This window comes from Pseudomyrmex gracilis, unplaced genomic scaffold (assembly GCF_002006095.1).
Source record: "Pseudomyrmex gracilis isolate BER0280 unplaced genomic scaffold, ASM200609v1 scaffold_86, whole genome shotgun sequence".
Classification (NCBI taxonomy): Eukaryota; Metazoa; Arthropoda; class Insecta; order Hymenoptera; family Formicidae; genus Pseudomyrmex; species Pseudomyrmex gracilis.
The window spans coordinates 315,879-327,645 of record NW_018020670.1 but is presented as its reverse complement, the minus strand read 5'-3'; the positions used below and the strand labels follow the sequence as shown (position 1 = coordinate 327,645).

At 35.4% G+C, this 11,767-nt stretch overlaps 1 protein-coding gene across 4 annotated transcripts; it reads right to left on the bottom strand.

Annotated features, from left to right (window-relative positions):
• Positions 1 to 1,174: 1,174 nt before the first annotated feature.
• On the bottom strand, positions 1,175 to 9,985 carry LOC109855283 (putative uncharacterized protein DDB_G0282133). Of its 4 annotated transcripts, XM_020429365.1 has the most exons (10): positions 9,934 to 9,985; positions 8,821 to 9,502; positions 8,535 to 8,744; positions 8,168 to 8,281; positions 7,918 to 8,064; positions 7,631 to 7,835; positions 2,590 to 7,432; positions 2,247 to 2,457; positions 1,956 to 2,160; positions 1,175 to 1,849 (listed from the first exon to the last, which is right to left on the bottom strand). In XM_020429365.1, the coding sequence occupies exons 3-9, from the start codon at positions 8,604 to 8,606 to the stop codon at positions 2,050 to 2,052; spliced, it is 5,703 nt and encodes a 1,900-aa protein (XP_020284954.1). In that variant the 5' UTR covers positions 8,607 to 8,744; positions 8,821 to 9,502; positions 9,934 to 9,985; the 3' UTR covers positions 1,175 to 1,849; positions 1,956 to 2,049. The 4 variants fall into 4 exon arrangements, with proteins under 4 accessions (XP_020284954.1, XP_020284957.1, XP_020284955.1 ...); XM_020429368.1 differs by lacking the exon at positions 8,821 to 9,502 and having other exon boundaries at positions 9,934 to 9,983; XM_020429366.1 differs by lacking the exon at positions 9,934 to 9,985 and having other exon boundaries at positions 8,821 to 9,758.
• Positions 9,986 to 11,767: the final 1,782 nt, after the last annotated feature.

Here is an 11,767-nt window from a genome sequence, read left to right as displayed (position 1 = left end):
CGTGCGAGCGTGCGACTGTACAACGGACTGTATTAATATAATGTCGGCAGATTTCGTGTTTAAAAGAACAATTTTGTCTCATAATCGATTCGATAATTCTCGTTTTCCTGTTTTTTTTTTTTTTTTTTTGCGAGCATCAAACAACAGTCAGATCAAGTCGAGCAAGTGCGCGAACTTGGAAAACAAATCGTCGATGTTTCGAACGCCATCGAAACATTTGAAAACTCTGTTCGACGCGGAGACGTGATTTTCTACAACGAAATGTGCACGCGGAAACGCGTTTATCTCGTCTCGGAAAAGAGACGAGAGACTTCACGCCGCCGCTTTGCGCCGCGCCGCGTCCGGGTGGGTATTTGTCCTTAATTTAGGACCGAGATTTCTATACGAGAGACGTGTCGATTTAAGTGTAATAGAGAGATCAGTGTCTCTTCTCTCTCGTCTCTCCTCGATACCATGAAATTAATAATAGAGTTGGAAGGAACATTTCGCGCAACAAATCATCCGTAATCCCCACACGGAACAAAACATTCTCCGCGCAGACCTCCATTAGATGTTCATTAGAACGTCACACGGAGTTATGGACGTCCATTAGACGTCTAATGGACGTTATGTCTGTGTGGGGTAACAACATTATCAACATTAATAACTTACACGCTGATGAAGAAAGTTACATAAATTGTCGAATAGCGCAATTGTATGAAAATGGTCGGCACGGATTTGTGATTATTTGTCAACAAATAACAAACGAGACACGTGTTAGTCAGTGAGAGTAGATTACATGCGATGAGACGAACGTATCGTTACTTTAACGCGTGACGATACTATAGATACGATGCATTTCTTAAAATTACGTATATCTATAAAAATGAATTTTCGATTACTTGAATTATCGCGCTCCAAATCGCCACATACTCTTCTACTTAAAGCTGAATTTTTTATAAACTGCCCGATGGTAAATAAAAACTTTCCAGAAAAAAAATTCAGAAACTTACTTTTGCATCTGATAATTGCAACTAAGCCGACATTTTGTTTAGCGAATGTGTTTTTTTTTGCGTGTAACCTTCTGTCACTTTTTTTATTATCAAGTATTTCATATATACAATATAATAATTGTATAATAATATTGTATAATATTGTATAATTGTATATATAATTCTTAAGATGTGTCGATATATCATTTTAACAAACTTTCAAAATTAACAAATGTTTCGAGTGCCAAACGTGTTGCCTTGTTTTTGATTGAGCGGAATTATTTATAGAAAACAGTAAAAACAATTTTATAATTTTATTTTATTTTTTCTTGATATTGCATAGTGCACGTATGTATAATAGTATATACATGGCGATTTAGTCGATAATTGACGATCGATCAAACAGATGCGCTTATCGGCGCAGATATAAAAGCATTCGATAAGATACATGTTGAGGTAGAGGGCGCCTATAGTAGGACATCAGCTACGCGTACGTATATACAATCATAATGTAATCATAATGTTTTATCTTATAAAATATAAATACTTTGAGGCAAAAATTCTAATACTCAAATAATGAACACAAGTAGTTTTTTTTTCTTTTTTAAGTTATAAAAACAAATAAAAATCGATAATAATGCTCTCGTGCGGAAAACTGCCGTAAAACCGCGAGTCCAATTTACAGAGATTGGATCTGTTAAACTCAAAAAGTCACGCCAACACTATTTACCATTTATCGACTTGTGAAGACAAATTGGAAGACAAATTAGACAGCAAGAGTCAAAGCAAAAAAGCGCACTCCAGCGCAATGCGTTTCGTACATCCGGTTTGCGGGACGTGACCTCGTCAACAACCAAGACGAACACGCAGAGAGAAAACTGAAATAAAAAATCTTTATGCAATATAAACATAAATATATTCATTAAAAAAAAATCTTATAATACATTTCTTAGAAGAAAGTATGTGTTGAAACTCAATATTTACAAAATATACAAAACAGATCCAGCCACTCTCGCAACACAACATAATGAATTTAAATATATCTTCCATATAAATATACAAATATAGTCTTTTTTTTCTATTTAACGATAAATTGTTTAATATTGGCGGGTGTTGCATTGGCATTAACTTTACATATAACACCACGGTCACGTGCATCGGCTAAAAGTCTGTTCCACATTCGATCTTTCTGCAGAAACAAACATTTATTTATTAACTCAAGACAATTAAGTACAAAGTATACGTGTATATGTATTGTCAAGATTTTGATTTTACCATAAAAGTGTTGAAGTTTCCGCACAATATTAAACTATGTTTCGCCCTCGTGAGGGCAACACAAAGTCTCTGCTTATCCGACAAAAATCCAATACCTTGACTCCTCACACAAGACATTATTATAACGTCTCTCTCTTGGCCCTGGAAACCGTCAACCGTGTTAACTTCAAAGCTAATTTTTTTTCTGAGAGCCTCAGGTACGGAAGATATTCTGAAAACAAATTTTTATGAAAAATTATAATTTTATGTTATTTTTGCATTAGCAGCTTTAAAAACATTTTGAAATTGTTTTAGGCCTGCTGTTGTTGAACACTTGAAAAGCTCTTAACCTATTCAAACTCACTTTTCATTAATTTTACTTAACACAAGACTTCTTTGATTGTTATATGGCGTGAGAACCCCGATTGAAATAACGGCGTTTATATTTTCCCACTTTGGAAACATCAACATAACGTAAATTATATTGGCCACGAATTCTGCTTCGGTCGTGTTGGAGAATTTGTCGTTGTTCTGTGCAGAATCGTGATCTAACACTCTGTAAGGATAAAATGGGAATTTTGTTCGATGTCCAGCTGCATTTTTCAGTTTTCCGTGATAAAAGTATTTGTTTGGCCAGTAAGAAATAGCGTATTCCATACGGTACTGCGTGTCCAGCATTATTATAGGATTGTTCGATTCCGTCGAGAAGACGTTCTGCACTCTGGAAAATATCGACTGATCGAGACCCATCTTCTTAGCCCGCTGGCTCAAAATGGTAGCAGGCAATTGATTCGGATCGCCAACCAAAACTAAAGTTTTCACTCCCAACATCAATGGTATTAAAGTTTCCGCCTCGCAACTCTGCGTTGCCTCATCAACAATGCAAACAGATATCTTTTCCTTGTAGTTTCCAAATAAGGATTCCATCTGATTGGTGTAACAAGACGAGAGCGTGCAAGTGATTACATCCGCGCCCGCAAGTATCACGTTTTCCGACATGCGTTCAAATTTGGCACGCTCCTTTAAACTGAGTTGCTCGTAAGATTTGCCATACTTCATCAGTTCATATTTCGTTCTCAAATCAAGTAGTTTTCGTTCAAGTATCTTTTTCTTTTCTTCTGGCATCTGCTGAGGACCTTCTAGTTCGGCATGAAGCGAGTTGAGTCGCGCTTCCACAATCGATATGTCCTCAGCGTTAGACATGGCATCGACCGATGAAGTTGATTTTTGCGTCATTTTCGTTAGGTGTCGTCTCGCCAGATCCGTAACGGAAACAGTTTTAGCCAGTGGATGCATAGTTTCTGGCCGACCAATGCGTACCATATTGAAGCGTTTATGATTCAAAGTTGACCTGACATTCAGAAGCCGTAACACGAGTTCGTCTATAGCGGCGTTGGACGGCGCACAAACAAGAATTCTCAAGGATTTATGGTTGTACTCGTATCTACGTTCGCCATAGAGTATCTGAGTCACTAAGTTTACGATAACTTTGGACTTACCAGTTCCCGGCGGCCCCTGAATAAAGCATAGTTTAGCTTCTTTCCTCAATACGGCAGTGGTCACCCTGAATACAGCTTCCAATTGTTTCGGATTCAGATCATCCTTTGTGACCAGTGAGGAGCACGTGTACGGCTCGCTCATTAACGGTAATTCGTAATCCTCGATTCTCGGATTCAAAATTGGTTTCAAAAGAGCCGATTGTGGAAGATATTGAAGCGCTTGTACCATTCTGATACTTGGTCGTAGATACATGACTGTTCGGACTCGATGTACCCGGTTTACGGGAATGTCATGTTCAACGGGTCGTGTCCACAGAGTATAAGTTATCACAGCAAACGGATTGTCGACGTGATTCCGTAAATTTCTATTGTAATGTGTGAAATCTGTGAGAATCGTTTGATGCATATTGATCACATACGCGAATACCTTAAAGAAGATCTGTTTGCCGTTTATCTTTCTCACGTATTCCAAGAACACCAACTCCCCGTAAACAGGATGCGTTCTGGCATTGAAATCCTCCTTTTTGACTAGTACCTCTATCATCAAAGTCGTCAAGAACAGATTGGTCGATGGTATAGGAGTACGAGTGATCGAATTTTCGATTATAGAACACACAGCGGTGGCGCGTTTCATTTTGTTCTCTCTGACTTGTTCGAATTCTCTTGTCATGATTTGCCAGATCTCGAGCAACAAAAGAGGCATCGCAACGTCATAATATTGTTTGTAAGAGTCGTAGCGCAAGTGCATGTTTTGAAGCTCAGACGGTGATATAATCGGCGGATCCTCCCTTATGTTGCGCTGTTCCTCGAGCCAAACGGGATTCCACATGAAGATGCGCAGTAGAAATTCTTCGAGTTTGGGTCTCCATTCTGTTATCGGAGATTTTTTTACCAATTTATTTGCAGGTATAGGTGCATCTTTTCCCACTAACTTCTTCAAAGAATTACGCGAATCAATTTCGTATTCTCTTACCTCCACTCTGTCGGAAAAGGTCACTCTGTTCTTCTTCCGTTCCGAACTCAATCTCATATTGTTCGGCGGAAAATTTGGTACATTGGAAAGATATTTGTCAAATCCGTCTTGCTTTGGTTCGAACACACGATTGGTAACGGTCTCGCGTGTGTTCTCGTAACTTCTTCTCGATTCCTTGCTTCTACTTCTACTTCTACGCTTCTTCTTCTTCTCTTCGCTGGTCGTTCTGGAAAATGCGTTATCTTCAGCGCTTTTCTCAGTATTATCTAAGTTTAGAGACCGTTGTAAAGATGTGGCAATATTATTTATCGCATGAGTCTCAGACGATTTTCGCTCTACCGTGTCAGAGGAAGTTCCAAACTCTTTTGGCACATCAGGTTTGTTTACTAGCTTCTTAGATCGATCATTGTTCGATTTTGATTCGGCGAACTCTTTTGGTACATCAGTGTTGTTTATTAGCTTTTTAGATCGATCATTATTCGATTTTGATTTGGTTGACTCTTTTAGTGCATCAGTTTTACTCACTGGCTTCTCAGGGTGATCATTATTATTCGACTTTGATTCTGTTAACTTATTCGATTTTGATTTGGTTGACTCTTTTGACGCATCAGTGTTACTTACTGACTTCTTAAGTTGATCACTATTGCTTGACCTTGATTCTGTTAACTTTTTTGGTGTATCAGTTTTGTTTGATGGCTTAGATCGATCACTACTCGATTTTGATTCAACAAACTCTCTTGGCACATCAGTTTTATTTAATAACTTAGATCGATCATTATTCGATTTTGATTTTTCTCTTAACTCTTTAGGCTTATCAGTTTTGTTTAATTTAACCTTAAGTTGATCGTCAATCAATTTTGACATTGTAACAAACTCTTTTGACATGGTCTCATCTGATTGCTGTTTAGACTCATCGTTACTCGATTTTGGCACTTCTGCCGATATATCTGAATGTGATGGAGTCACAGCTGGCTCAGTATCTACTTCGAGATCTTGCTCGGGAAGAAGGAAATCACCTCGATTTTTTAATGTTAGTTTAGCTCTTGGTTTAGCAATTCTGCGTGTAACATCCCGATTATTTTTCGCAGCCTCTTGTCTCTTTTTTTCCTCAGCTATTTCCTTTAATTTCATCTTTCTCTTTTCCATTATCACTCGTTTTTCGCTTTTAGAAATAGACGGTCCAGGTTTCGCTTCATTTGGTGAATGACTGCCAGATGCTGATTCAGACTTCTTTTTACGGTGTTTCTGCTTCTTAGCATAAAAGTCATCTTTTAATTTTTCCTTCAACTTCGACATCTTCTCTTCTGTTATCACCTTCTCTTTCGGTGTTGCTTTTCGATCTTTGCTATATTTGCATCGTTGTCTTCTCCCAGGTCCTAACTTTATTGGTTCTATTATTGGAATTAATTTTAGAGGTGTTGTAACTGTTTTTCTAACTCTTTTTTGTTTTGCTTCAACTACCGGCGTTGATACAGGTGAGCTTGAAGTATCTTTTTCTGTTCTTTTATCCAATTCGCCATCATTCTCTGTATCTATTTCCTGTTTGTTACTTGTGTCATCAGCGTTTGCCATATCAAATTCGTTGGGAGAACTCACATCGTCTATATCCATCGCATTTATTTTCGCCATTAACGTATTGGTGTTATTATCGTCATCACTCAAATCAAAAAGAATGTTTGAGTGCTTTTCTTCTTGATCTTTTTCATTTTCTTCGTTGAGCAATTGACTTCTGGATAACCGTTCCAACCACGGATTGTCCTCATCTTCGGTGTCTGTTAAAATAATAACCTCATCATCGATATCCAGCAAGCCAATCTTTTCACTATTTTCGACATTTTCGTCAGTACATTCCTGTTTAATCTCGACTTTGTGCTCTGTATTGTCGTCCTCTGTGTTGTCCTTTTTCATATCGAACAATTGAGAATATGGAAACATGCTGTCTTCCTCATCGCTCGACAACTCCACAACATTGACTTCGGAAAATCGTGTCATCGGTTCTCGTTTTATTTGCTTTACTATTTTACTAGGTGTGTCACAAGGTGTTTCATGATTGTTTGTTTCATGATTATTTCTTTCATGATTATTTCTTTCATGATTATTTCTTTTATGATTATTCGTTTTCTCATTTACCGTCTGCATTTCGTTTTCGAGTTTTGCATCGCTAACGATGTTTGGATTATTATCGTTGTTCAATGTTTTTTCTAAGATATGTTTTTTATGTGGTTCAGCATTGTTCGGTGAGTTTTCTCTAATGTGCATTTCTTTCATATCTCTGTCATTGTCGTTGTCCGTATCATCTTCATCAATACAAATGCACATTTCCTCATCATCTTTTCTGTGATTTAAATCAGACTTTTGTTTTTGATTGTTGTCTTTTATGTTATTTTTACAATTTTTATCATTGGAATCCAATCTTTTGTTTTTATTAGGCAAATTTGTATGAAATTTGTCATTTGAAACTGATGCATTGTTGTTATTTGGAAAATTTGAATGGCTTTTGTTATTGGGAGATAATTTGATATTATTATTTAAACAGTTTGTAGATGTAGACGCGTCATTGGAAACTGATGCATTGTTGTTATTTGGAAAATTTGTATGGCTTTTGTTATTGGGAGATAATTTGATATTATTATTTAAACATTTTGTAGATGTAGACGCGTCACTATCTCTAAATTGCTTTTGTATTTTATTTACAAGTGATGCATGAAGGATTTCAATTTCATCATCTGACTCATCTGCAATAAATTTAGTTTTATATCAATTTTATATCATATTAATATAACCTATATAAATTCTAATTATCGTGAACATAGAATTAATTTTAGAAGCTTCAGTAAGTGAAAAAGAAAATTCATTGGTTTCCTTTATTGTCTAAATATATATGATCTTGTATGTAGATATATATCTATTACAATTAAAAAACATAGTGTTACCTTCTGAAGTATTACGTGCTACACTATGATCAATTGAACATTTTTGTCTTTTACATGACGTTATATTGCTGCAATTTGTTGAGCTAGATTTACATTTTTCTCCTACTACGCGTTCTGTAGAAGATTCAGGTGTCTTTCGCACTTCTCTAGTAACAAATGTCCTTGATAAAATGCTAATTTCATTGTCTTCCTCAATTAGAGGTGCCTACAATTTAATGAATGTTTCGATAAAAAAAAAAAAATACTAAACTTATTATCTTTTATAACAGTGATTTTTATTGTATTACTGGAATAGTGTAAACTTTGTAAGAAAATATTTCATCATCATTTGGATTGAAATCTGGAGTGCCAATTCCAATAATGTCATTCTCATTTAATTTGATTGGTTCCATAGAATTCTGGAGTCTACCATTTATATAAACACCATTTGAACTCTAAAAAAAAAAAAAAAAAAAAAAAAAACAAAACACAAAAGGATTACTAATGTTTCATTTACAAATGTACAGTGCATCTTTTATAATCTTGAGATATACATACCCTCAAATCTACAACATATAACATATTGTTGCAAACAAGAAACATACAATGTTTACGAGATACAAGCAGACTGATACATAGAATTGTATTGTCTTTACCTCTACCACAAGTGTGCTGGAAAAAATATTAAATATGTAAATATACAAAACTATGATTGTATGTACATACACCAAAACAAAACTGGATAAAATTATTTAAGTATAAGATTATATTTATTTCAATATATTTAAATGTACACACTCTCATATAAGATGTAATTATAAAAGTATGCAATAAAAATTGTCCAGTAATTTATAGTGATATTTAACATCAAAATACAAAGTTGTTCAAACTTCAACTAAATAAGTCTGATTAGTCATAAACTCACTGAGGTACGGGTTTCGTTAAAAACATAACGAGATCTGTCTCTCGTGTGTTGTCGTTCCAATACAAATTCCATTGTTACGAAAAACTTAGATTTGAGACACTAATTTTACAAGAAACGTTTACAAGTAACGTTTCCAAGCGTAACATTCCAACCTTCGCAAATCAATGACGTATTTCAGTGTCGCTTTCGCGCTCTTTTTCTTTCGCCGTTCTGGAAAACAAAGAGATAAAAAATTCCAATTCGAAAAGGTTTCACACATTTCAAATTTCCGTTTTATTTCTTTCACCTTTGCAATCAGAGATCAGTTTATAATTTTGCAGAATAGTTTTACTTATAAGTGTGTGCTTTTATACTTGAAAAAAATATAGTTACAATAAACGAACAAAAAAATACACACGTGTATACACGTGTATTTCATCTCATCTTTTGTATCGAAGAAGAAAAATGCTGAGAAATCAAAAACAAAACTTATACTACGAAGCACCAGTATCAAAGTACGCAATAAGACATAAGAACAAAATACAAAGTTAGCTGCGCGGGAAATTCAACAAATAATCTAAGCTTGATCTACAACTTCTCTATATGGAAGATTGGCTTGCGCATGTTATGTATACTTGGAACTTCTCAAAATCACTGTATCATATAAAAGTCCACTTGTGTGAATGACATTGGCGAGCACAAGTCTGTGTTCTATCACATTGGTCGATTCGTCGAATGTAATCTATTTGATTCGATATTGTGGACCCAGCCTATTCAATCGTTGTGGACTAAGGCTGTGTTCCAAAATTCACTGCCAGCGCTAAAGATCTATAGTTTACGTCACGTATATTGTACAATTTTAGCACTGGCAGCGTGCCGGCAGCAATTCTGGAACACAGCTTAAACCTGGATTTTACCATCCTGTGAACATCCATATAAACAATTGCTGAGTTGTTGTCTTGTCAACACTCGACGTTGATTAGTTGGTTCTAAAAGTAAGAGCCAATCACATTCGATTGCTACAAAGCAGCTTGGTCTGCTGAACGCAAACAATTTATAGGTTAGATTAGGTTATATACTATATTTAAAGCCCCTTGCACACGGAAGAAAGCGATAGCGAAAGAAACACTGGTTTTATAAGGGTTATATTTATAAATAACGGTAGGAACACCGGAATCTAACACTCAAAAACACATGTGTATCAGTGCAGAAAACGGAACAGGCAATAACGATAAAATTTTCGACAAATTCCGTGTCTATCGCCTATCGCTATCGCTATTTTCTCGCATTGTGCAACGGGCTTTATAAGTTTATAAACAGTATCTAACTACTTAATTTTTTAATTATTTGCAATAAAGGATAATTTAACTCTTCAATAAAGATAAAAATTAACGGCGCAAAAATTAAACGAGTTACTAACCTCTAGAGATATTAAATTACGCGAAAGAGGACAAAGTGAACGGAGTGAGCTATACAGAAATAGCGAAATCGTTTACTGTGGATGGCTTAAGCCATTGTCACACTACGCATTGCGAGGCAGTCTCATTTTGATTGGCCACATTCCAATCCGCGTTCTGCAATCCCAATCCAATCCACGTCCACGATACTAATATATAGTGACACAGGCTTTAGGAAGCATTTGCATCCGTGGTAGATAATTTCTGTTCACTTCTGATTGGCTATTATTCTGCGCAAGCGTCGTACATATTGACGGTGTACTACATTCAGCAAAGTTTTGCTTAAAGCCAACTACACTTACGAACTCAGTTGCAATTGAGATTACAACCGAGATTGCAACCTGTAGTGTGATACAAGCTTAAAGATATGTTTCGATAGAGACAGAAATAGTGAAGCAAAACAATAAAAAAAAAAAAAAAAAAACGATAAGAATTCCTGTATTTTCACGTTCTCTATTCTCACGAAAAGTTTCTTTTATTTTACTTCTTCCTTAAACATATAAGATTCGACTATCTCTGAATATTTGAATATTTATGTAAGTTTTATCTTTATCTCAATTTCTGAATCGTGTATACCAGTGTCTTTACCAAAGTTTAAAGAATTTTCTGACAAATTCACCAGAGTGGCGCAAAAGTACTATATGTGTTTCTTAATACAGGAACACGACCTGATTCTACATAGATTTAAATTTCCCGGTCTTTTGGTCGATAAGGCGAAGAATTCACAATCGAATCTTGTATTTAAATTTAAGATCATCTCAGGTTTACCTTCAGATGTTCTGATGTACAGATAAAACGGTCGGTACAGTATCTTATAAGATAAACTAAAATTATCTCTTAAATATGTAAGATCGGATTATGTGTGTGTGTGAATACCGGTCTAAGATTCGAAGATGTCAGATTAGTGGCGGGGATTGCAGATTTCTTATGAGAAAATTTTTATATTATAACTTTTCATATTATAACTCAACACGCAAACTTAAGATCCATTAAACAGGTTTAATAAACATTTATAACTCATTGTAACGTTTAATGAAAGAATATTTTGTTCCACATAGGAATATAATATCCTTTTTTATATTTAGCGAAAAAAAAAACAAATATATGCGCGCGCGCATTAAAAAAATTACCTAACAAGTGAATCTTACTAATCGAATTGTCTGTTTACTAAACGTTTTGTCTAATTTTCGGTTCTCGCTATATTGTTAAATTACTCGAACATAATCATTCTCGAACACATCAAGTTGCCACCCACGCTCTATATTTTAGATGGTTTATAATATTACCGCAGTGTCGTTGTCACAAATTAAGGAATGATGAGTCGTTTCTAAAAAAAGAACTACGATAACAATTATCTGGAACATAACGAGTATTCGCGAAAGATCCTCTATGAAAAAAGACGTTAATTGAAATGACGCAATTTGGCAAAACAAATTGTGAGACATTGCTGTTTGTCAATCTCTTTTACGTCATAACCCGAATGAAGAATTAACAAGAACTGCTAAAGAATATTTAAAAATAGAAGAAAACAAGAGAAGATAAGAAAGATGTAGAGAGAAACACAATGTAGCACAGAAAATTAAAAGAAAAAAAGACATATAAGCGGAGTCAATCATGAACGAGCGGAACGAAAAAGTGTGATCGAGAGATCGAGGAACAAAAGAAACAAATCAAACCAGACGGTTTGTGGGAGCGATATCTCTTTGCGACGGAAGATCACACATCTCGCGTGTATCCGTGTTGTTGTATAAGCTAAAGTTTCGGTTTTCTCCCAGTGCGTTGTTCGCATTGACGTGG

What these genes read in the sequence shown, in the direction of transcription:
- LOC109855283 (XM_020429365.1), bottom strand. Translation starts at nt 8,606, where the DNA reads ATGGAATTTGTATTGGAACGACAACACACGAGAGACAGATCTCGTTAT. An exon ending in TATATGTTGTAGATTTGAGG is followed by an intron (nt 8,065 to 8,167) that starts GTATGTATATCT and finishes TTTTTTTTTTAG; the next exon opens with AGTTCAAATGGTGTTTATAT. An exon ending in AGCACGTAATACTTCAGAAG is followed by an intron (nt 7,433 to 7,630) that starts GTAACACTATGT and finishes AATTTATTGCAG; the next exon opens with ATGAGTCAGATGATGAAATT.